We start from the raw sequence: 25,530 nt of genomic DNA on the forward strand, positions 1-25,530 counted from the left end.
TTCATAGGCCTGACCACAAAGGAAAGATCCATGTTTAAGAAGGCCTTTGTATGATGGCATCATAGTAGACTGCAACGGCAAGAGATGACTGTGGTTGTTGATGTCCGACATAATTGTGAAGAATGATGAACACTGAACCCCTGACTCATGATGTAAAGAACGCAGGTGAACAAATCTTCCGTGTGTGTTGTTCATTGTTTACTCATGACTCATGACCTTGCGATCCATATTAATAGTACACTGACGTTTACTCATGACATTGTCTTGCATGTGATTTCTGCACAAGCCCCTCCATTAGTCCTCGACCATCGTTTTAAAAAAAATAAGAAAAAGAAGAAGAAAAGAACCAGTTACATCAGGGATTTTGAAGACACAATAGTCCATGAAGATGCAACTGATGTGTATGAAAGCTCAAAACAAAGCAGAATTTCTATACAGGTGGAGCAGTGTCTGTTGGAAGTCGGGAAATCAAAATGTTGTGCATGAGAGTTATGTTGGACAATCTGCAGACAGGGAGGAGCAATCTGGTAGTGGGAAAAACTTTTCCCTGTGTGTGCGTGTGTGCATACACCGTATATGTAATGTATAGCACCTAAAGCAAAATATTAATTATATAATCGATGATAAAGATGCCGTATCTGGACATGTTGAAGGAATGGTGGGGTAAAAGGGGAGAAGTGGTGCTTATCGAATTTCCACGACAACCTTCAGAAATAAATTATTGAAACTCCCGACCGCAAAAATCGTCCAAGAAGGCCAAGTAAGCAATGACACATTCTGTGAGCACTTTTGACGGTTCCAGTTATTTCCACCTTGTGGGTTTGGCCATGGAAAGTTTCAAATCTTTCTTGAACCGGATGCACAGGCCTGACATTCGATTGAAGGTGCCAGGAATTAGAAATTTGTTCAGGGTCACCGAGCTACCACGATTCTCTTGGTGATGTTATAAAGATCTTTAACAAGTTGTCAAGACGGCGTGGGATATTTAACGTCCACCAATAACCAGTGCGAGCTGACAGGTGTTCAAGACTAACATCCATCTGATGGATGGATACACATTGATGCTTTGCTCTGTGGGTCAAACACCACGGTGAAAATTTGTTGCTGTAGGTTAAGATTTAAACCCAGATAGACACATCAAAGGTGAGTGCACCCATCTCTAGGCTATCCCAATAGCCATAAACAATAGTTGAATATGTCACTGATAAACAATTGATCTCACACGAACAATCCAACTGACCCTTGGAAACTTATTTTGAGACGATATCAATTGAGCAGGTATTTTATGAGAATTATGCTCCTACCTTTGAAGAATTCCAAGAAAGCACCTTTGGGATACAGCACCTTGTAACCAGTATGTTATCTTTATACTCGGGTATAATGACATAATGCAATATATTTTTCTAAAGGAAAGAAAGTTAACTCGAGTTGCTACTGGAATGATGCCATAAGCATTGGAAGTTTACTTGTTGCACGACAGCAGAATTTTAAAAATCTTAATACTCTTCTCTTCTCTGTGTTATAGATGTTCATAAGAAGAGAAAGTGGAAAATTTTACATCCACTGGTAAGGACATGTGCTTGCATAATGTTATGAAACTAGAATGGCACTCGGTGGAGAGCAAACCTCCACCAGGCTGAACAGTTTGTTTTGTGTCCCACTGATGGGCCGGATCTGCATCCGGACCTGAACCAAAATCTAATTCACTTGTTAATGTCACCTACCCAATTCATCTACTCGAATTTGTCATAACCCATCCGTAACTTCAAGAAATATCATGCTGTATAGCGTTTTGGCTCCATCTCCAAATGGTGAAGAATCACTTTAAAAATTAAACGATCGAATCCGGGTCTTCACCAAAATCTAATCAAAACGCCCTTGGCACACAGCCAACCGCTCCACCAAATTTCATCAGAATCCTTCTATAACTCTTTGATATCCTGCTCATAGATAAACATGGGTGAAAACATAACCTCCGTCCATCTTTGATGGTGCAGGTAATTAAAGTAGCTGTCAACAAAAATGAATGTGAATGTCTTTGGATTAATATTCATCTATGACCTACGAATGTCAAGCAGATCAGGTTTATGAGTCAGGTCCTATATATATATATATATATATATATATATATATATATATGGAGCATGATATGAAAGATCATTTTTCATGATATGAAAGATTTCAAGTATAAAAGATCATACTTGATCATGGTATATATATATATATATATATATATATATGTATATATATATATAAACTAATGTATATATATATATACAAGCTAATGTATATATATATATACAGTATATAAACATGATGTGTATATATATATATATATATATATATATATATATATATATATATATATATATATATATATATATATATATATATACATATACTAGCAGAGGTACCCGGCTTTGCACGGGAGTGGGAGGAGGAGGGGAGGGGGAAGAGGAGGGGAGGGGAACGGGGGGGAGGGGGGAGGGGGAAGCGGGGGAGGAGGAGGGGAGGGGGAAGAGGAGGGGAGGGGAATGGGGGGGAGGGGGAAGGGGGGGGGAGGGGGGAGGGGAAGGGGGGAGGGAAGGGTGCGGGGGTGCCCAGGGGAAGAAGGGCCCCTCCCCTCCCCCTCCCCCCCCTTTCCCCTCCCCCCCTCCCCTCCCCCTTCCCCCCTCCCCCTTCCCCCCTCCCCCTCCCCCCTCCCATCCCCTTCCCCCTCGTTCCCCTCCCCTTCTCTTCCCCCTCCCCTCCTCCTCCCCCTTCACACCAGGGGGGTTGACTCAGCCTGTCATCCCACCGAGGTCGGAAGTCGGAACTCATTGTCGTCAAATAAATGTAGCCTGTATGTTTCACTCTTTGTCACATGCCGTTGGTCCCATGTCAATCGGATGAAGTTGAAAAAGTAACGTTACGAAGGTTCTCTGGGACGTACTGATTCCGAATAATGAAGTTGAAAAATTAACGTTCCGAAATACGCTAATTACGCTAACAGAAGCGCTGGAGGGAGCACTGCGCTCCCTCCCTTAGATTCCCTCCCTCTTCTGCTAGCGCTAATTACGCGTAACACACTAATTTTAAAACCCGAAGTTTTTTTAATTTTAAGGGTGTGCTGTAGTCAGAAGCGCTAGAAGCGCTGCGCTCCCTCCCTTCGAATCCCTCTCTCTTCTGCTAGTGCTAATAATACGCTAATTTTAAAACCCGAAATTTTTTAAATGTTTATGTCTCCGTGACATTCCTGGGACCATCCCGAGTCGAACAGTACTTTCCGCTCGCAAATCCGTCCACGGGTTCTCGAGATCTTAGAGATCGTAGATCAGGATACAGACACAGAGGCCAACTCTACTTTATATATATAGATAGACAGTATATATATATATATATATATATATATATTGTTGCGGATATGAGGATTGTATTTTTTTTATTGTGTTGTATTGTAGTAAATTGTTGTGAATTATTGCTTAAGTCTGGACCCTCCTGCCTCCAGTGTTGTATAAAGGTCAAAGGGCGTTCCCGTAGTTAATTCCATAAAGCATACACGTTAGCCAATCATAGATTTCCCCCTGGTTGATAGTTATATCTTTATTATGTGTATTAGGGTAAGGCCTTGTCTCCCATTAAGATGACACTCCATTGCACCAAGTGAAATAAGATAGATTCCCTTCATTCATCATTCCCATTCCCAAAACCTCCATTTCCCCTTTCATCATTGCCAAGCCTCGATTGCAAATTACATCCCCTCCAAAACCACCATTGAACATGTGCTCGGGTCGGGGAAGAAAGGCGTGCCCGCCCGTCGTCGTCAAGGGCGGAGCCAGAGGGTCGCGCGACCAACCAGGGCCGAGGTGAGCACACCGATGGGCGTGTCCTGAAGGCCGGCGGCTTGATCGCCGGAGGCGCTATAAAAGCGCGCGCGCAAGGACGTTGTAGAGTGGAGTAGTTGCTGAGTTGTGTAAAGAGATGATCCAGGAGAACAGAGAGAACCAACTGCGAGAGAACATTAAGGAGATCATCATCCAGGGAAGCACAAAGCCTGTTGTAGTCCTGGCAAAGCACGCGACGTCCACAGCAGCAGCAGCAGCGGCGGCCACAGCAGCAACAACACTCAACAGCCGCTTGGGGCCTGGACGGCGGTTATGAGCAGGGCCGCGAAGGAACGGTGGCTGCTAAACGCGCCGATCGTGCTGCAGGACCCCTTGGACTTTCCTCTCCCTCCAGCCATCCACCTCCCGCCAGTCCTATCATCATTCCCCGCGTGAGTCTGTCTTTGTTTGTTCTGTCCTGGGTATTTAATTAAGTTTGTATAAGCTAGGTTGCACTGTGTCTAAAATCTTCTGTAAATTATTTTCTTATCTTTCCTTCTTCCTTGGTTATTTTGAGCCTGTATATAGTAGGAATAAATTTAGTAGTATTTTCAACCTTTTTTTCGTCTTCTTCTTCTTCACATCCGTGTCGCTTTTGTCTTTTCCCTATTGAATATCTGTGGCGCGATCCGGCCAACGTTCGGGGATCGGGTTAATCGGGGTAACTGTTAGGCCGCGGTGCCATCCGCTCGGCAAACCAACATCCTTATCCGCGGGCCGTAACAATATATATATATATATATATATATATAAATATATATATATATATATATATATATACATATGTATATATGTATATATATATATACATATGTATATATATATATATATATGTATATATATATATATATACATACATACATTTGTATATATACATACATTTGTGTATATATATATATATATATATATATATATATATATATATATATATATATATATATATATATATATATATATATATATATATATATATATATATATGTTGCGGATATGGGATTTGGCCTCCATATCCGCTTGTAAATATTCCCCTATTTCCCCAATACTCCCCAACTATCCCCAATCCCCCATTCCCTAGTCCCATTGTCTGTAAACAACACTCTGTAGAACCGACCTTCCCCTTTTTCCCCCATTAAATGTCGTGCCCAGGTTCACCGCATCTCACGTAGACAACTATAGGACCTCTTGCTAGTTATTCTTAGTCTATGTCAGTTAAGGACTCGTTTCCATTAATTCTGACTCTTCGTTGCACCAGAATGTGATTGTATGGCACCAGTAGTGAGTTTAGGACCTCCCCATACCTCCCTCCTCCCATCTTCCTCATGAAACAACAACAACAACTACAACAACAGCGCGCGGGGAGTGTGCGTCCTCACACCGGCTTGATTAGCCGCCATTGCCCATGTGCGCCGACGGGGTTACCACGAAGGGGCTGACTGTCGGCCCCTCGTCAAGGGCGGAGCCCGGTAACCCCCCGCACCCAATAAGAAGCAACGGGCCGATTCCATCTGGGGCGGAGCTAACGAGCTGAGGGCATGTCACTCCCCGCTGGATATACGCAGCGACTTACCGGACGTGACGTCAGATGCGCCCCGAGCTTGAAGTGAAGAGAACCAGACGCCACCTCCGAGCGCTGAGAGACCTCCCTGCATCTTTTGGGCCGCGCTATCCTGTCCCTGAGCACAAGGTGCACCTTGTGCTGTCCACCGACTACCTGCCCTTCCTTGCCATCAATCCCGGTGTGAGTCAGTCTTGTCCCGTTTATCTGTCGTCTGTCGGGGCTACTATAAGACCGTATTTAAGTGCCTACCTTCCTATGCTGTCTCTCTCGTCCTTGTAATCTAACGTTCCGAAATATTATAACCTCCTCCGGAGGTCTTGAGAACTGTACCCTTGGTGTCGTGTCATTTTAACCCAGCCGTTGTGTCCTTTCCTCAATTGATTTAGCGTAGCGCGACTCGGCCAACGTTCGAGTATAATCGGGTAAACTGTGCAGACGTGGTCATACCAAACCGCTCGGTAAACCAACATCCACAACCGCGTCTGTAACAATATATATATACAAACAGTGCATTCAGAAAGTATTCAGACCCCTTCACTTTTTTCACATTTTGTTATGTTGCAGCCTCATGCTGAAATCGTTTAAATTCATTTTTTCCCTCATCGATCTACACTCAACACCCCATAATGACAGAGAAAACAGGATTTTAGAAAGTTTTGCAAATTTATGAAAAATAAAAAACGGAAATATCACATTGACATAAGTATTCATACCCTTTGCTATGACACTTGAAATTTAGCTCAGGTGCCTCCCATTTCTCTTGATCATCTTTGAGATGTTTCTACATCTTGATTGGAGTCCACCTGTCATAAATTCAATTGATTGGACATGATATGGAAAGGCACACACCTGTCCACAGTCATGTGAAAAAGTAAGTCCACCCCATGTAAAGTTTTGACTTTTTCAACATATTTCAACGGACAGGTATTTGATCTTCATTTCAACAATATTGACAGATAAAGGTGATATAATATAACAAATATCATGAAACATTTACATTTTGTAGTCCATTGTATAATTTAAATAAACCATCAATGCAAATTTCGCATGTGGAAAAAGTAAGTACACCCCATTTATCACTACTTCAAATACCTAAAATTAGAATCAGGTGCACCAGCTCAGGTGCAAATGATGAGAACATCGTCAGAGAGGATCTTGGAGGAACCTGTCTTATTTAAACCTCAGACATTTCGTTTGATTTGCTGTTTGTTGTTGAAGTGTGTGGCGTCACCATGCCTAGATCAAAAGAGCTATCTGAGGCCTTCAGAAAGAAGGCTATAGATGCCTATGAGTCTGGGAAGGGATTTAAAAAGATCTCCAAACAATTTGAAATCAATCATTCGACTGTCCGGAAGATCATCTACAAGTGGAGAAGATGCCAAAAACTGCCAACTTGTTTAGGCCAGGCTGCCCCAGCAAGTTCAGCCCGAGAGCAGACCGCAAGATGCTGAAAGAAGTCTCTAAGAACCCCAGAACGTCATCACGGGACCTACAGGTAGCTCTTGCCACTGTTGATGTCAAAGTGCACGAGTCTACCATTAGAAAGCGGCTGCACAAATTTGATTTACATGGGAGGTGTGCCAGGAGGAAACCTTTGCTGTCCAGAAAGAACATCAGGGCAAGACTAATGTTTGCCAATGAACACCTGGGCAAAGACCAGCACTTCTGGAACAATGTGCTCTGGACAGATGATTCAAAGGTAGAGAGAGCTATTTGGCCACAGTACCAAAAGACATGTTTGGTGAAAACCAAAGACAGCATTTGACCACAAGAACCTGATACCAACTGTAAAGCATGGTGGTGGAAATATTATGGTTTGGGGCAGCTTTGCTGCATCAGGGCCTGGGCAGCTCACCATCATAGAATCCACTATGAATTCTTTCTTGTACCAGAGGTTGCTCGAGGATAATGTGAGGCCATCTGTCGGAAAGTTGAAGCTCAACCGAAGGTGGACCTTGCAACATGACAACGACCCTAAACATACCAGTAAATCCACCAAGGAATGGGTGAAAAGAAAGAAATGGAGGGTTCTGGAATGGCCAAGTCAAAGCCCGGATCTAAATCCCATCGAGATGTTGTGGGGGGATTTGAAACGAGCTGTGCATGCAAGAAACCCCTCAAACATCGCACAGCTGAAAGAATTCTGCATGGAGGAATGGGCAAAAATTTCTCCCAGTCGATGTCAGACTGGTAGACAGTTATAAGAAATGCCTACTTGAGATTGTTTCTGCCAAAGGGGGCAATACCACCTATTTGAGCCAAGGGTGTACTTACTTTTTCCACATGCGAAATTTGCATTTATGTTTATTTAAATTATACAATGGACTACAAAATGTAAATGTTTCATGATATTTGTTATATTATATCACCTTTATCTATCAATATTGTTGAAATGAAGATCAAATAGCTGTCCGTTGAAATATGTTGAAAAAGTCAAAACTTTACATGGGGTGTACTTACTTTTTCACGTGACTGTATATAAGGTCTGACAGCTGACAATGCATGTCAGAGCAAAAACCAAGCCATGAGGTCGAAGGAACTGCCTGCAGAGCTCAGAGACAGGATTTTGTCGAGGCACAGATCTGCGGAAGCCTACAAAAAAATTCTGCTGCATTGAAGGTTCCCAAGAGCACAGTGGCTTCCATAATTCTTAAATGGAAGAAGTTTGGAACAACCAGGACTCTTCCTAGAGCTGGTCGTGCGGCCAAACTGAGCAATCGGGGGAGAAGGGCCTTGGTAAGAGAGGTACTCTGGCTGAGCCAGAGCTCCAGAGATAAGACCAATAACCCGATGGTCACTCTGGCTGAGCTCCAGAGATCCTGTGTGGAGATGGGAGAAACTTCCAGAAGGACAACCATCACTGCAACACTCCACCGATCTGGGTTTTATGGCAGAGTGGCAGACGGAAGCCTCTTCTCAGTGAAAGACACATGAAAGCCCAATTTACAGAAGCTCAGGCCCCGAGGCACCTCCCTCCCTGACCCCCTCCCCCCCACCCCCCCCCCCCCCCACACTCAATGCCCCTGATAATAGGCAAGCATCACCTCGTTTATAAATTGAGGTTTATTTATTTATTTCACAGCCGCATTAGTTTTTTCACATTAATTTTCATTGAGATTTTTATTTCACAGTTCACACATAGAAATTACAATTTTCAAATGCCACATATCAATTGAGGGTATTTTCATTTGCAGACGTGTTTACGGTTTTTTTTTAACGCACATTTTCATTTTCAGATGCTTTTTTCCCCTCCAATTTACAGACATTGTGTTTATTTCACAGTTTACATTAATATAAATTACAATTTTCACATGCTAGATGTTGATTGTTTTTTTGGTTTTGAAACTGATACGTTTAGTTTTTGTTTTTTTTAACGTAAATTTTCATTTACGGACGTCTTCTGACAGTTCCATGATTCTTCCACCAATAGGCCACCGCTCTCCAAAGACTACCGTAAATTTAAGCTTCATATTGAGAACTAGATACATCTGTTGAAGGTTTAATGGCAAGTGCACATCAGCCGCCCAACTCTCATTTAACTTTTCCACATTCTACCTTGATGGTACCTACAATTATCATGTTGATCTGTAAGAATAGTAATGCAAAATGGAACTGACTTGATAGGCCTCACATTAGTACATATTGTCCTTTTTTCCACATTATGGCTTTTCCATGTTCAATCTAACCCTCATTGGAATGATCACTTTAACTTGTGCTTCCGCCTCTGCCCGACAGGATTTTCTACACCAAAAAAGAAGTCCAAAGTAATGATGTCATGAAGAGCAAACTGAAAATTTGCGGAAGTATTTTTGTTTTTTCCCCCCATTTATGACCGGCATCATAAAGAGCTCCAAACTCTTATGGCCATTCTGCCTTGGGAACAAAACAATGCTTTGGACTTGACTCATCAGCTGCATTTCTGCCATTATATGTCACATTATTTATATGACGATTTTTAATTTAAACTATTATTGCCAAGATTGCTTCCCTAACTGTGGCCCAGCGATGTTTTTCCCTCCACTCCAGGCGAGTCGTGTTATGTAATGACACCACCGAATCCATATTTCTACTCCCAATACTTTACTTGTTATCTCTGACTCTGCTCTCCAATCCACCTGTATGCTTTTCCACTTTGCTCACATCTATTTTCTTGATTTATCCCCCTCACTTCCATTGTCCTCTTCATGTAACCCGACTTGCTACATTGCCTATCTGTTTCATCCACACCAAAGTCCCCACCTCATTTGCCAATTTCCTTCATCATTATTAATGTCTGTCTCTTACCACTCCACCCATCTCTTCCTCGATCTGTGCGTACATGTATACTAGTAAAAGCCCATCAAGTATGAAGGGTGGGAACAGTTTATTCGACGGTGCAGCCTCGTGAATGTGCCAAAGTCTGAAGCCTCGGCCGAGTGTCAGGTGTGCTTATATCATCTTCATTTATGAGACATCCCACGGATGTAAATTAATACTCGTTTTATTCTGGGTACGTTGCACATCATGTGCAGCGAATTTCACCTCTCTGGACCTTGTATTGTTATATATATATAAAAAAAATTATGTACACCGCCCTTGAGACTCGGTTTGCAAGCCACCGTCTACAATTTCAATAGAAGAGACACAATTACTTATGGAAAATGTTTTTCGAATTGTTTTATCCTTAAAAATAGACCGTAATGAACACACATTCGTGCGAAAAGATTGGTCTTTAAAACCTACTCTTATGAAGGGGGACGGACAAACACACAAACTGATGTGTTTTATATGGTAGATGTGTATATGTAAAAGGTGTGTGTATTTTTTATGTATATGTATATATATATTGTAATACCTACGACCTGTGTGGAAAAAAAACAAACCAGCTAAGTTGTTGATGCAGTGCAGCATACCCATTAACCAGTCACCTTTAACAGACCCAATCAATCCCAGCTTCTTGTGGAGTGGGCCAGGAGGAATGGTTCCGATTTGAGATAAACGATTCGTCTGGCCAAGCCTCTAACATCTTGACTGCCAGAAATTTGTAATTTATTCAGGGAGCCGGCGATAATGCCTACTTTTTGTGAAAGATACCGTGGGACCTTTAAGGTCCACCAATGTCCAGTGCTGGTTGACGGGGTCCGCCGGCTTCCTTCTGCTGGACCGTGTTCATACATTCATACCTCACCCTCTGAATAGTCTGATAGTGCGAAGCTGCCCCGCCACTCCTACGCAAACAAATAACACAAACAATTGAGATTCTCAGAATCAAAATGTTGTAATTTATTATTTAGCACTCCGGGAACAAAATGAAGGTTTCTATTTATTTGTGATTATTAATAGTTTTGGGGGAACATATTGCAACATACAATAAACAATTGTAGTAAATGGTTACTCCTAAGTGTTGCAATTCTAATCTGTTACCTGAGCCAACGAAACTATTAAAAAATGTTCACCTCCATCGTTTGTTTTACTTTATTTATCTATCTATAATTCCAGTAATCTCTGTGTGTATGTGTGTGTGTCTGTGTGTGTCTGTCTGTGTGTCTGTGACCGCTGTTTCTCGACAACCACGGGTCCGATATACTTGAAACTTGCCAGGTATATTGCTGGGGACCTGAGGATGTGTCTTTTCAAGGTTTCATATTAATCGGAGAAGTAGTTACCGAGCTATGGCGATTTAGCCGTTCGCCGTTCGCTTTGGCTTTGCGAATGGACCAAACCATTTCATGTAAATAGAGGGGGGGGGGGGGGGGGTTCTGTGGTCGTTGCGAATGGACCAAACCATTTCATGTAAATAGAGGGGGGGGGGGGGTTCTGTGGTCGTTACTGCCACGTGGTTTCAAAGTTTTTTTTTGTTGTTGTTGTTTGCACGCATGTTTTTTTGCACGCACGTACGGGCACCCACGTACGGGCACGTCCTAGTTTTTGAAATTGGAGCAGGAGAACACATCGTAGTTCAAGAAAATAGAATTTGACGTGAATGGAGATTGTTCCACCTGCATTAGATGTTAACCCACTTACGTATGATCTCAAATGAAGGTCACATGAGAGAGAGAGAAAACATCAGATGCCTCCAACTCGAGTTCGGATCTGCAAAATGATTTCCAAAGGCACATGACCTTTGACGTGCTGAATCGGTTCGTCTTTGTTTCACAGTATATACTTGTGCCAAGTTTGGTTGAAATCCCTTCAGCGGATCACAAGTTGTTACACGGTAATGAACATGTTACGCACGCACACAGACGGACGCTTGCACGCAAGGACAACCTCCACAGCCGAAGGGGCCGCAGACATTTAGATAAACTGTCAAACAGCTTTTGAAGTTGAAAACAAAGCATTGTCACGTCACCAGTGTCACGAACATGGCATCAACTGTTTACAACTTCAAACCTAAAACAATGGCAAAACAATGACAAAACAAATGAACTATTGTGATAGGATAAAGTAAAGTTAGCAAAGTCAAAATGATGTCTCGGACGTTCAAGGTGACTAACACGATTTATAATAACAAAGGTCAGATCTGGATTCGAACCTGAACCAAAATCTCATTGGCTTGTTCTTGTCACTTACCCAACTCATCCACAAAATTTCGTTTGAATCCGTCCCTTTTTGAGATATCCTGTTCACAGACAGACAGGGTTGAAAACATAACCTCAATCCACTTTTTGTGGTGGAGATAAATCTGCGCCAACAATATTGCAGAAGCCTTGCTATGCTGTATCACCAGATCTCATGTTTTTGTGTGCAGCACAAAGGTGTGGGATCACATCTGGCTGAAGGTGCTGCTGTGCCACTGATGCGGTGTTCTCTGCAGGTTAGGGCTTAATTTGAAACCTGGGCATGTTGCCGGCGATAGCTCGCCGACTCTTCCCGAAGGACACCGTGAGGTCTTTAACGTCCACCAACTGATGCCGGCAGACGGGACATCCAGTTTAACATCCATTTGAGGGACAGCACACACAACAATGAATCACCCTGCCTGTAAAACACCACGCCAACCGTTTATACCTGGGTTGGGATTCGAACCCAGGCTACACAGTATTCGAACCCATTCGAACCCAGGCTACACGAGTAAGGAGTAAGAAGCAACCTCTAAACTTTTTGAAATATACCTCTAATCATGCTGTAATTTCACCAGACGTCAAACCTGCCTCGGATTCTCAGAGACTATCATTGCAACACACATCCAACTTAAAACTGTGTTTGCATTGGTTAAAAATTCTTGGCCGAGCAAAACCGAAATTCCATGACCTATCTTGCCAATGACTCCTGTCGAGGAATCGCAGCCAGGTAGTTTTATGTGCCAAATCGTGTTTGGATTGGTTGAAATAGTGACTGATTTTGACTTTTCTGCTTTAACCCCTATAAAATCCCAGAAAAGGACCAATTGGAAAGTTTTATACAACCAAAAACGCTGCTTTGACAGCACATTGATCACCTATCTTACTATAATTCACCAAATGTCCGTCCGTCTGTCAGTCCGTTCGAAGGTACCGCAAAATCGGCTGAAACGATCGAAACGATATTTTGGGTGGGTATTCCTAGGACCCCTTGGAGTAAAATAGGCCATATTGGTTTTTCCAATTTTTCCAATTTTCCAGTTTTTCAAAACACTATGGAATAATATTTACCGATATGAACAGTGATGTGGCTTTTGTTGAAATTCGACAAATACTGTTTATTCTACGTACCAGGAGAGAGTAGATCGATTCCTGACGAACTCTTCATATATAAATGTGCGGCTCCGAAGTAACAAGGCAGCGTGTGCAAAGCGACTGAGAAACAGGTGTAGCGGCCGCTTCCATGTTACAGATTCGGCACGCACTCTTCACACAAACGTGTGACTGAGAAAGACGTGTAGCAGCCGCTCTCGTTTTGCAGAATTCAATCTTTTTTCAAAATGGGCGCCATGTACTGTTTAGATTTTGATGATTTGCATGCGATATGATTCAACGGGTTTATATGAATCGTTTAAAATAAAAAAAGCCTTCCATTTCTGATATTTTGCCTTTTCATTTGGGCCCCCCAATTGAAGCCCCGCCCGAAGGGCGGGTATCGTTGCTAGTATAGGTAATGTGAACAGACCTAAAACAGGGCTCGTGGTGTATTGGACCAGGTCATCTCCATGCGGGCTGACATGATAGCCGAGGTACGCACACTCACCTCGAAGCTGCAAAGCTTGGGTTCGAATCCCGACCCAGTTATAAACTCAGTCCAGTTTCATCAATGTGTGTGCCGTACCCCGGATGGACATTAAACGGGCGTCCTGTCTGCCGGAATTAGTAGGTGGACATTAAAGATCCGACTGTGTCCTTCGCGAAGAGTAGAGGAAACTCTCACTGGAACCATTAACAAATTGCTGCCCTAACTACTGCTAGGAGAGCGATGGCAAAACCCCCTCACTTGACCCATGTCCACGAAACCCCTTCAACGAACCAATGCTCTAACATTGTGGTAAGTCCGATCGGAGCTCCATGCCAAACTTGTCATGTTGGCTGAAATGAAGGAATGGTGCACAATTGTACGTTGGGAAGTACAATGAAAGAGAAAGAAACATGAATAACATTCACCCACCAGCACCATGCAACCTCCATGTGGGAAGGGAGACAAATATACAACAATAATACAAAACCTTCCTTCGGAACAAAAATAGGGGCAATACCCCTGGGCGCTCACCTGGTAGAATAAAGCAGTATACTACACCAACTAAAGGTATTTTAAACTAAGTTTAATGGCTGCTAGGAGACAGGGCAGCATGGTCAAACAAGTGGAACATATCTTTCAATCCTGACAAATCTCACACTCTTACTACGTCTCTCCAAAAAGACCGACTGGACAACCCTCGCATTTACTTTCTCAACAATCCTCTCCAAGAAGTTCTGTCACTCAAGCTTTTAGGCCTCACTATCTGCCATGATCTTTCCTGGGAAAACCACATTTCAAATCTGGCCTCCAAAGCCAGTCGCCGACTGGGCATCCTCCTTCGTGCGAAGTCCTTCCTTGGCACACCTGAGCTCCTCACCACAAACAAGGCTTTCATCCACAGCTCAATGGAATACTGTTCCCTCCTCGGAGCCGGTACTCCTGCCTCAAAACCTAGCTCGGCTTCACGCTGTTGAAACCAAAGCTTTCAGAATCATTGGAATCTCCCGCGATGAAGATAACTCCGAGGGCCTTTCACTCACTCGCCGCATGCAGGTTGGTGGTCTTTCTGTCTTCTACCGACTCCTCTACGGCCTTGTTCCCCCAGCTGTCCCCCAAATATTCCTGCAGGTCGAACAAGATCTGCCAGCAACCCTCTTATGGTTAAACTGCCAAAATCAACTCTCTGCTCATCTTCACTCTTTCATTCCTCTTTTCTCCCGCCTCTGGAACAAACTCCCACTCTCTTCAATCCCACTCCTCCCCAGGTCTTTAAAACAGCTGTTCACCACCATCTCTTATCTTCCCCCATCCAAAACCTTGATATTTTCTACCCCCATTAATTCACCCCAGATCCACTTTTTTTGAAATTCCGACTTCTTTCCTGGAAGTCCTAGCAGTGTCCATGTGTTTTATATCTCTCCCCCCCCCCCCCCCCCCCCCACCCCCTTACCGTGTCTCCCACCGTGCCTCCTCCCCCCAAGCCCCCTCCCTCCCACATATCTACCGATGTCCATGCTCTCAAATGTTATACTTGTGTGCTTCCCCCCTCTCTCCCCATCTTGTCTCCCGCTTCCTTTACCTTATGTTTTACGTGTCAGTTTGTTTTTATGTGATTAATGTTAGCTCTTACACGAGCGTCGATCTTGTACACACGAAAAAAAAAAGGACAATCATTTAATAATTTTTCTTCTTGCAAGATTGGGGTGGTGGGAAACTAGAGAGGTAGAGGACAGTGGAGTATGGTAGCATTGTACAAAAGGTGGACCAGCAACAGCTGGGACCAGCAACATTAGGCCTCTGATTAAAACGGTTGTGTCTGTTTTTTGTATACTGAATCGAGACTCATGAAAGAGCTGACAACCGCGAGGGAAAGACAGTACAGGGGGACCACGAGGGAAAGACAGTACAGGGGGACCACGAGGGAAAGACAGGACAGGGGGACCACGAGGGAAAGACAGGACAGGGGGACCACGAGGGAAAGACAGGACAGGGGGACCACGAGGGAAAGACAGGACAGGGGGACCACGAGGGAAAGACAGCACAGGGGGACCATGAGGGAAAGACAGTACAGGGGGACCACGAGGGAAAGACAGCACAGGGGGACCACGAGGGAAAGACAGCACAGGGGGACCATGAGGGAAAGACAGGACAGGGGGACCGCGAGGGAAAGACAGCACAGGGGGACCGCGAGGGAAAGACAGCACAGGGGGACCGCGAGGGAAAGACAGCACAGGGGGACCGCGAGGGAAAGACAGCACAGGGGGACCGCGAGGGAAAGACAGCACAGGGGGACCACGACGGAAAGACAGTACAGAGGGACCACGAGGGAAAGACAGCACAGGGGGACCACGAGGGAAAGACAGTACAGGGGGACCACGAGGGAAAGACAGTACATTAACGTTTGAAGGTTACATTAACGTAATATTCACATTCACGAGTGATAGTCGACTTTATGTCCCCACCTGAAAGATGGTATGCTACAGGATGCAGCACCCCCTGCTGGTACTGCACCCAAACGACTATTTAGTTGATTCAACGCTATCTGAGAACCGAACCAAGCAGCACACAACCACATTGGACCTTCTTCCGCATCAAAAAGAAAGGACCGCTGTGGAATGAGGCGAACATGAAGTCACGAGATTTATTACTATAACACCCGTGAGCGTTACATCACAGAATAATAAAGGTTTCAACGTCATATTATGCAAGCAAGACAAACCTCAAAACCTGACGAGTAACAACTTAGGATCGAGCAAACCAAGCACAGGTATACACACTCACCTCCAAGCTGTGTACCCTGGGATCAAGTCTCCACAACTGTAAACTGTCATCCTGGTGTTTCGCAGGCAAGGCGAGCTATCAGCCGGAATAAATGAACATCAAACGTCCCACGGTAGACTTCGCCACGCCGCGTACGCGTCATCTCCGGCACCCCAAACAAATTGCTGCACAGTCGCGTATCCTGCGGCCAGGATTGTAACCCTGGACAATAAACTGCTTTGCCAAAACCGATGCTCTGTAGTCACACAATTGTGACGACGACGCCAAGATTATAGCACATTCGCACGTGCTGGATGTTTGTGGTTTCGAATCGGGACAAAACAGCTTCGATGACAAATCCCATCACAAGTGGTGTCTCCTTTGCTTCTTCTTCTCTTTTTCCTTCCGTTTCTTCAATGCCAAGGCAGAATTCGACCCCTTGCCATCCTTGCCCACACCTCTTCTCTTTAATAGTTTTTGTCCTCCAAGGCGCAACCAAAGCTTCTTTCCAGCACTCTTTGCCTGACCCTCAGCCAGAATTGAAGCAATCCGTCGCTTCCGGTATCTGAAAGGAAAGGAGAGGTTCAGAAAATTGTGATTGCATCCGATATGATCCAATCTGTCCCATGGCCTAGTTGTAGATCGTTGGCATCACATGCTGGCATTTCTGAGGACGTTGGATGCACACAGTGCCCGTATTTCCGTTGGTGACGCATCTAATCTACTCGTAGTAAATATATTCATGGTCAAGAGATGACAAAGGCTGCATAAGAGAGGTGAACTTATGGTGCAACAAAGTAATTTGAGAACCAATTAGCTGGGAGGTGCCCGAACAATTTAAGGCTTTCACTCAAGTAGAAAGCCCAATACTTACCTTTACCATTCCCCCACAACACTTCAAGTAGCATAATAAAAATAAAAACAAGCACAATTTTCAACAGAAAGTCTAAATTACAATTATACTCGGGTACAATGGCACACTTTTTAAAAATAAAAACCACCAAGGAGGTTGGTAACTATTACGGGTCGGATGGCTCTTCTTCTTCTTCTTCTTCTTCTTCCGGAAGCAGCACATGGCTGTGGGTAGCATCCACCTTTGGCCGAGGGGTATGCGGCTATGCCGCTGATGCGGTTCCCCCTATAGGATAGGGCAGAAATTTGTAATTTGTTCAGGGTGCCGGCGATAGCTCGCCTACTCTTCATGAAGGACACCGTGGGATTTGTAATGTCCATCGAGTTCCGCAAGACAGGACGTCCGGTTTAACGTCCATATGAGGGACGGCACACATTGATGAAAAATTCTGTCTGTGAAACACCATATTTCGCTCCTTTACATTGCTAAAACATAAACTTCCAGGAACATGCGAGGCAGCAATTCGTTGCCTATACACCACCCAAAAAAGGGAGGGCTTTCACTCCGCAGGTCTATGTTAGTATGTAGTAAAAGTGAACACCATATCACCAGGTAGATTTTGAAAGCTGAAGAGTTGTAGCACTGATCATTCCCTCTCACCTTCTTTGCTCAGCATCAGCCATCATTTCCTCCAAGAAGTTGCGCTGCCGCTGTTTCCGGGAAATCCGGGCCGAATAAAACTCCGCCGGAGAGTTCAGAACAGTCCCCATCTGAAAGAGCGAACAATCGTATTGACAAGTTCGGCCTGCAATGAAAATTCCCTCCTCCTAATCCAATGTGTTTTGCTTGCTTTGCCTTAAAGCGCCGCTTGCGGAAGAACGTAGCTCACCTGGAAGTGCTTGGGAAAGCCTGCACGATCGGGTGGCTTGTAAAAGCGCGTGGGGTCCGCGTAGTCACGAAGACGAAGAGCCAGCAGATTTTGGCGAATTTCAGGAGTCAGTTCTGTCCTGGGCATCTCAAACCAGGTCTTGGTCTGTAAGGAAGCCGGTAAAAGTGATTCCCAAGTGTGTTTGGATAAGCATGCACGTGAGCACCTGGAATGGAAACCGTCATAGGTGGTAACTATCATCAACTGTTTCTTGGGTTTGGGGGGGGGGGGGGAGGGAGAATACATCTTACTTGCATGTTTGAATGCATCACCAATAGAAAGAAATCAGTAAATTGGTGGAAGTCCGACTCATTTACCAAATCTAGTCTGAGCTCACCTCCATATATCCCCATTTCTACAATCTGACTGATTCGTTATCCCATCCGCCTCACAGTGGGTGGGACACGCAGTGTGTGTCAGTCGAGGCCATAACCTTTTCACCATTTGAGCTTTTGTCATTAAAATTTCAACATACCCTATTTATGACAACTATAAAAACCTGCTCCCACCTGGACCAGCCTGGAGGAGGATACTGGAGAAGGTGAGGCAAATATATTTTGTGCTGTGACTAGCAATTCCCATTCCTCTCTCCCCACTCCATCTCTAGGGGTGAGTAAACAGGTGGGGGGAAGTAGGGGGTGGGGGGGGGGGGGGGGGAGATTGTGCCCATGACCTGACCATGTATGCCCCCAGGATGTATGAAAAATGTTCTCGAGATTGGACCGACCATGGTTTGATTATATGGTCATACGATGTACGCACATACAAAGCCACAGAGATTAGCCTTATTTAATACGAGGAGTGGGTACCCGGCCTTGCCCGGTGCTGTTCTATCTATAATATGAGCAGGGGGTACCCGGCATTGCTTTAACTATAATATGAGCATGGGGTACCCGGCGTTGCTGCATGGGGTACCCGGCGTTGCTTTAACTATAATATGAGCATGGGGTACCCGGCGTTGCCCGGTGCTGTTTCAACGAAAATATGAGCATGGAGTACCCGGCATTGCCCGGTGCTGTTCTAACTAATCCTGTTGGCATCTTGAAGAAATCAAATTGGGTTTTTTTTTGTCTATTTATGAGGGGGCCGAGAACACTTCTCTACAACCGCGAAGGAATGGGGTCAGCGATCATTTAATTAATATTACCTTTCACTTCGCCACAACGGAACAGACACTATAGTATAGACTATAGAGTATAGAGCGATTAAAAGAAAAATCCAAAAACAATTTTTTCAGAAATTTAAATAATTAAAATAAATTGCCGAAACCACTCCCCACTGATGAACCTCTGAAAGTTCGATGAAGATACATTTAGCCATTTGAGAAAAATGGCAACACACACACAGACAAACATCTCTGTCCCCCACGCATCTGCCAAGGTTGGACACGAGACATTAAAATGACTTCTGACCGACCGATCATCTGTCCATGTACTTGTGAATGTGAATGTGATATTTCTAAAACCGTTGAACATTTAGCTTCTCTTTTGCAGATTCCTCTTCCTCGTGACATTATCTCAACTTGATTAGATCACGGCTGAGATCGGCCAAATTACGTTGACATGCATCGGTGAAACTGCACAAGTTTTGAGAAAAGGAAAACTACTCCCACTTCCAGCAGAAAGGACGGGAGGCACGCTCCTGTAGAAAATTTTGAAAAAATTAGGTCAAAATATGCATTTTGGGGGTGATCTTGTCCAAATTGTAACAAAACCAAAAAAAACCATGCAAAAAAAAAAAGAAGTGATTTGGGGGGAAATTCCTCTTTGGAGAGGGCACCTCCAGACATGTGGTCAACCCGACATGTACATGAGACTAGTCAGTAACCTCACCTTGTGTTTAAATGGTTTACACGCAGAACCAAAGCATCAAATGTGGAAAGAGAAAGGTATTTTAATAATATACTTATATATTGATTATGTACGTTTAAATGAAACATATAATCGGGAAGATAGGTGGGGAATCAGGAAAGGGGTGGGACGCTGTGGAAAATAAAATGTGCAACTTGTTAACTTCAATTCTTATCTTTGAATAAACGGTACGTTTTATATTTTACTTTTAAAAAGACAAGTTGCGATATAATTTACAACTATTGATGAGGTTGGAAATGATCGAAGTCACGTGGCATATTTCAATAATCACAAAATATTTTTATTGGGTCGGGATAACGAGATGTGCACAGGATAACCGATCAGGGGCAAGGTTACCCTGGCACGAATGGTCATGGTTTGCCATTGAATAAAGTTGTTTCGCACATGGCCACGTTGGTAAGATTAGTGCATGCTGCTCGGACGTCGTGTGCTGTGAGTGGACTAACTGGACATTCCCTTTAACCTTGGTGGCGAAGACTCGGAAGCAAAGTGCTTGCTTGCGTGCTGCACAATTACAGTGTACACGGACAAGTTAAGTGTCGTCATAGACCAAACCGCGCACGACTGAGGATAATTTACCATTTATTTTAAACCCTGTTTTAATTTGACGTTTATTCAACGATTATTTTCTGAACATGAAAACAATTCAAACGAGTTGCATGCAAGTCAAGCACCCAGACACTGAGCCCAAGTGCGGCTGCACGGTACAGGTCCCCGGCGCGGCTCCCAAGCGCGAGTCCCAAGCGCGAGTCCAGTCACCAACTCTGCGACAAGACAGGGCAGAGGGTTGAGTGCAAGATGCAGGCGTCAGAAATCATACATAAATGCAGCCATTGGGCCTCGGAGGCCCAACAGATGTATTCGTGTAATGTTCAAAAAAAAATTATCGATTTTTTTTTCTTTCATATCCTTTTTCAATCCACGTCGATGCTCATGGATGTGTATTTGCTCAGAAAATGTGAATCATTGATCCGATTAGTTGGAAGAATCTCATACAAGTAATTAATGTTCTTCTTTTTCTTTTTTTGGCAAAATATTTTTTTGGTTCTTGGTTTTTCAACTTTGTTTTCTCTCTAAAACGTTGAGGCTCATGTCGGAGTATTTGCTCAAAAAATATGATTCAATAATCCTTTAATTAGAATGTATATGTCCACAACTGTCCAAAATCCTACACCTATGCAGCCATTGGGCTTTGGAGGCCCCACAAATGTATTCATGTAAAGTTATTTAATTTTCATATTTTTGTCACTGAATTATTTGTGACCAAGTTATCAGAGTATATAATGAGGCTCATATCAAGAAAATAATGATATAACATCGTAGTACAACAACATTTATGTGGGGCCTCGAAGACCCCAGGCCTGCATTCATGTCGGATTTTCGGGTTATAAGTGAAGAATGAAGATTTTCCCATGAGCCTGAATGAAATTTTCTTTTTTATGTCATTGAATTTTGTGTAACAACATGAAAGTCGGTGGAAATGAGGCTCATTCCAAAAATAATAATAATAATAATTGTACAGCATAGTTTTTGCAACAAAAAAAACAAACCTTATGGGCCTCTGAGGCCCAATCACTGCATCCATGGGTTAAAGAAGAAGAATTACCTCCCCCCGCCCCTTTTTCTGACTTGGACACACATGGAGCATGTAGTTAGTCAGTGAGTTTTAGGAAGGGTTACAGTGGATCCCAGAATTTTCGATCTTCAATACCGCATGTCTTTCCCAGTCTCATTTCCATTCCACTATTAAACCACCTTTCATCATCTAGCTCTTACATATCCCTAAAAAGTCTAACACCTGACTGCCTACTCCCTCCCAAAAATAAAATGTGTGAAAAGTACAGGTAAGAAGAGAGAGAAAGTGTAGAGTCGTGAATAATCTGGGAAGTTGTGAAAATAAAAATAAAAACAATCATAGCCACCTTATCTTTGAGCTTCTTTTCTCGTCCTTGTCTTTGTTCCTTGATCTTCCACGACGAGTGCAGTTGGAAAGAATGGGAGAGAAAAAAATAAATAATAAAACCGTTAGGTAGCTGCATTAAGCAGTTCCCTACCCCATCAAATAAGAACGACAAAATAGTCACGTACGGCAGTGAACGAAGCAGCATCGTGTATATGGATCACGATCCTCGTCGGTCCCAGAGACAGACATCCAAAAGTATGAGTAATCACCTGACTTTGCCTCAACTGATCATGCATCACCGCGGCCGGTCTTCCTGAACCCATGAGGTCAACGCACGGAGTATCAAAATCAGCGGGTAGTTCTCCAAAGTCGATGCTGGTCGGGGGTTTTTGGTGCAAGGAACTGAGAAAATAGAAATTCGGCACAAAATTCAGTCGTTATCCCGACGGACTCGAAGTAGAATAAAAATAGTCAGTGACACGGAACAGGTGCTGCAAGTCTTACTTTTTCTCTTTTCTTTGGAGTTTTCCCGAGCTTTTTGTTTCTTTCCTTTTATCCTTCGACCTCGGTATCTTGTTGGATTTCTTCTTACATTCACGACGCTCGATGCGATCACCATCTTCCTGCGCTCCCTCCGATGGACTCTCCAAATCGGCCATTGTCCCTTGCGCTTCTCCAACGTCCGTTCCTCCCATACCTTTCCTTCTTAATTGCTTTTTGCACTTTACCTTTTCCACCTTTTCGATTTCTGCGCTCTCAGACTCTATATACAAATTCTTACTCAGGCCCGGCTCTCTGTCAAAGACAAACAAACCAGGTACCCCCTGCACATCGCCATTCGAAACAACGGTTTCTTGTGGTGGTACTTCACCTTCGTCACCTTCCGGAAAATACTCTTTTTCCTCCTTAATTCCCCCTGCATTCTCAGCTCCTTGCAAATATTCACAAGCACAAGGCTCTTCTTCTCCATCTCTCTTTTCAAGTTTTATAACTTCCTGTACATTTTTCCTGAACTCCTGCTTCCCTTCCTCTATTTGCTGCTGCTCTTGACACGCTTTCCTTTTGCTGAAGCATTCTGTCATTTTTATCGGTTCGGCAGGTTCACGCTCCTGTTCCTTTCCCCCTTTAAGTTCCTTTGCTTCAACTTCCTCCTCCCCAGTGTGCCGTTGTGGCTCCGGTACTTCATCCATTCCTGCTTGATGCTCAATGCACCTTACCTGCTCAATACCCACATCAATTGCAACACATTTCCCAGGATCCTCCTCTCCAGATCGTGCGCTGCCCTGATTTTGATGCAATAAAGTGCATCGGTGTAAATTTCTGGCAAATGACACCGACTTCTGCAGAGACAAAGAGAAAGTCACAATGACAGAATACAGGGAAACAGGAAAACGAATTAATTCGATCATAGCATACACACCCCCCCCCCCCCCCCCCCCACCGAGCACATCCACCTGTGAGCACGCCGACCTGTGAGCACACCCACCTGTGAGTATGCCCTGATGCCTGCAAGTGAGCGCACCCAGCTGCGAGTATGCACCGATGCCCACCCGTGAGTATGCTACGATGCCTACCTTTGCTCGCACCATTTTTCTGCTGTGCGTGCACCTGTGAGTGTGCCGACCTGTGAGTATGCCCCGATACCTACCTGTGAACATGCCCACCTGCGGGTGTGCCCACTCGAGAGTATGCCCCAATGTTTGTCTTTGAGCACAACATGCCCCTTCTACGAGTGTGCCAACCTGTATGTTTGCCCCGATGCCGAGCTGTGTGTGCCCCAATGCCAACCTGTGAGCACACCCATCTGCGAGTATGCCCACCTGTGAACTAGCCTGCCTGTGAGCACACCCACCTGTGAGTATGCCCCGATGCCCACCTGTGAGTATGCCCGATGCCCATGTGTGAGTGCGCCCCGATGCTCACGTGAGAGTACGCCCTGATGCCCACGTGAGAGTATGCCCCGATGGCCACCTGTGAGCGCACCCACCTGTATGTATGCCCAGATGCCGACCTGTGAGTATGCCCCAATGCCCACCTGTGAGCACACCCACCTGTGAGCGCATCCACCTGTGAGTATGCCCCGATGGCCACTTGTGAACTTGCCCGCCTGTGAGTATGCCCCGATGCCCACCTGTGAGCGCACCCACCTGTATGTACGCCCAGATGCCAACCTGTGAGTATGCCCCAATGCCCACCTGTGAGCGTACCATCTGTGTATGCCCCGATGCCCACCTGTGAGCGAACCCACCTGTGAGTATGCCCCGATGCCCACCTGTGAGCGCACCCACCTGTATGCCCCGATGCCCACCTGTGAGTATGCTCCAATGCCCACCTGTGAGTATGCCCCGATGCCCACCTGTGAGTATGCCCCGATGCCCACCTGTGAGTATACCCCGATGCCAACCTGTGTGTATGCCCGATACCGACCTGTGAGTATGCCCGATGTCCACCTGTGAGCGCATCTACCTGTGAGTATGCCCCGATGCCCACCTGTGAGTATGCCCCGATGCCCACCTGTGAGTATGCCCCGATGCCCACCTGTGAGTATACCCCGATGCCGACCTGTGAGTATGCCCGATGCCCACCTGTGAGTATGCTCCAATGCCCACCTGTGAGTATGCCCCGATGCCCACCTGTGAGTAAGTATACCCCGATGCCAACCTGTGTGTATGCCCGATACCGACCTGTGAGTATGCCCGATGTCCACCTGTGAGCGCATCTACCTGTGAGTATGCCCCGATGCCCACCTGTGAGTATGCCCCGATGCCCACCTGTGAGTATACCCCGATGCCGACCTGTGAGTATGCCCGATGCCCACCTGTGAGTATGCTCCAATGCCCACCTGTGAGTATGCCCCGATGCCCACCTGTGAGTAAGTATGCCCCGATGCCCACCTGTGAGTATACCCCGATGCCAACCTGTGTGTATGCCCGATACCGACCTGTGAGTATGCCCGATGTCCACCTGTGAGCGCATCTACCTGTGAGTATGCCCCGATGCCCACCTGTGAGTATGCCCGATGCCCACCTGTGAGTATACCCCGATGCCCACCTGTGAGTATACCCCGATGCCCACCTGTGAGTATACCCCGATGCCCACCTGTGAGTATACCCCGATATCGACCTGTGAGTATGCCCGATGCCCACCTGTGAACGCTCTTGTGTTCAATTCTGACTGACTACATTTCTGACTACATTTCGAACTTACAAAGCAACATTCTTCAAACTGTCAGCTGGGATCCTTACTTCATTAGGTTTACCGTATTCCAGAGAAACCGATCATTAAACAAAAGGCGAAAGTTTAAATAATAATCTGAGACAAAGTTCTCAATTTTAAAAACTATCAAAGTAAATAAAAAGGAAACAAGTCGCCCCATCTAGTATTCCCCAGCAGGTTGTCTCGTTCTTTAACAAAACAAATGATCCGTTTACAAACAAACTCACTCGCCGCCTGAAGGGAGAGCGATCCTGAAACCGTATCGAAAAGAGCAATGAGAGGCGACAAACCCTTGACGGGCGAAATTTAGCCGCCATAAATTAACCACGTCCACGTGGGGAAATCACCTCAGAAAATTGTTGTTGTTGTTGTTTTTTGGTGACGTTTAATTACGAAAGCCTTGGTTCTTTGAATAAAGTTTAAAGATGTGAAAAGGAGCCAATGTTATTGA

The 25,530-nt window shown here is 44.8% G+C and overlaps 2 protein-coding genes across 2 annotated transcripts in view; one reads left to right on the plus strand and one right to left on the minus strand.

Annotated features, from left to right (window-relative positions):
• Window positions 1-10,861, plus strand: part of LOC137422021 (uncharacterized) — a 90,106-nt gene extending 79,245 nt beyond the window's left edge. The window contains exons 15-16 of the mRNA XM_068108696.2: window positions 1,526-1,566; window positions 9,157-10,861. Coding sequence (XP_067964797.2) covers window positions 1,526-1,566; window positions 9,157-9,189 — 74 coding nt within the window. The 3' untranslated portion in view covers window positions 9,190-10,861. The remainder of the gene's footprint in view (window positions 1-1,525; window positions 1,567-9,156) is intronic.
• Window positions 10,862-16,175: 5,314 nt separating this feature from the next.
• Window positions 16,176-25,444, minus strand: DNTTIP2 (deoxynucleotidyltransferase terminal interacting protein 2). The gene is made up of 7 exons (XM_068108697.2): window positions 25,307-25,444; window positions 22,368-23,203; window positions 22,133-22,265; window positions 21,883-21,927; window positions 18,051-18,194; window positions 17,822-17,931; window positions 16,176-16,873 (listed from the first exon to the last, which is right to left on the minus strand). The coding sequence occupies exons 1-7, from the start codon at window positions 25,394-25,396 to the stop codon at window positions 16,672-16,674; spliced, it is 1,560 nt and encodes a 519-aa protein (XP_067964798.2). The 5' UTR covers window positions 25,397-25,444; the 3' UTR covers window positions 16,176-16,671.
• Window positions 25,445-25,530: the final 86 nt, after the last annotated feature.

The sequence above is a fragment of the Myxine glutinosa genome, chromosome 2 (assembly GCF_964187855.1).
Source record: "Myxine glutinosa chromosome 2, kmMyxGlut1.1, whole genome shotgun sequence".
In the NCBI taxonomy this organism is placed as follows: domain Eukaryota; kingdom Metazoa; phylum Chordata; class Myxini; order Myxiniformes; family Myxinidae; genus Myxine; species Myxine glutinosa.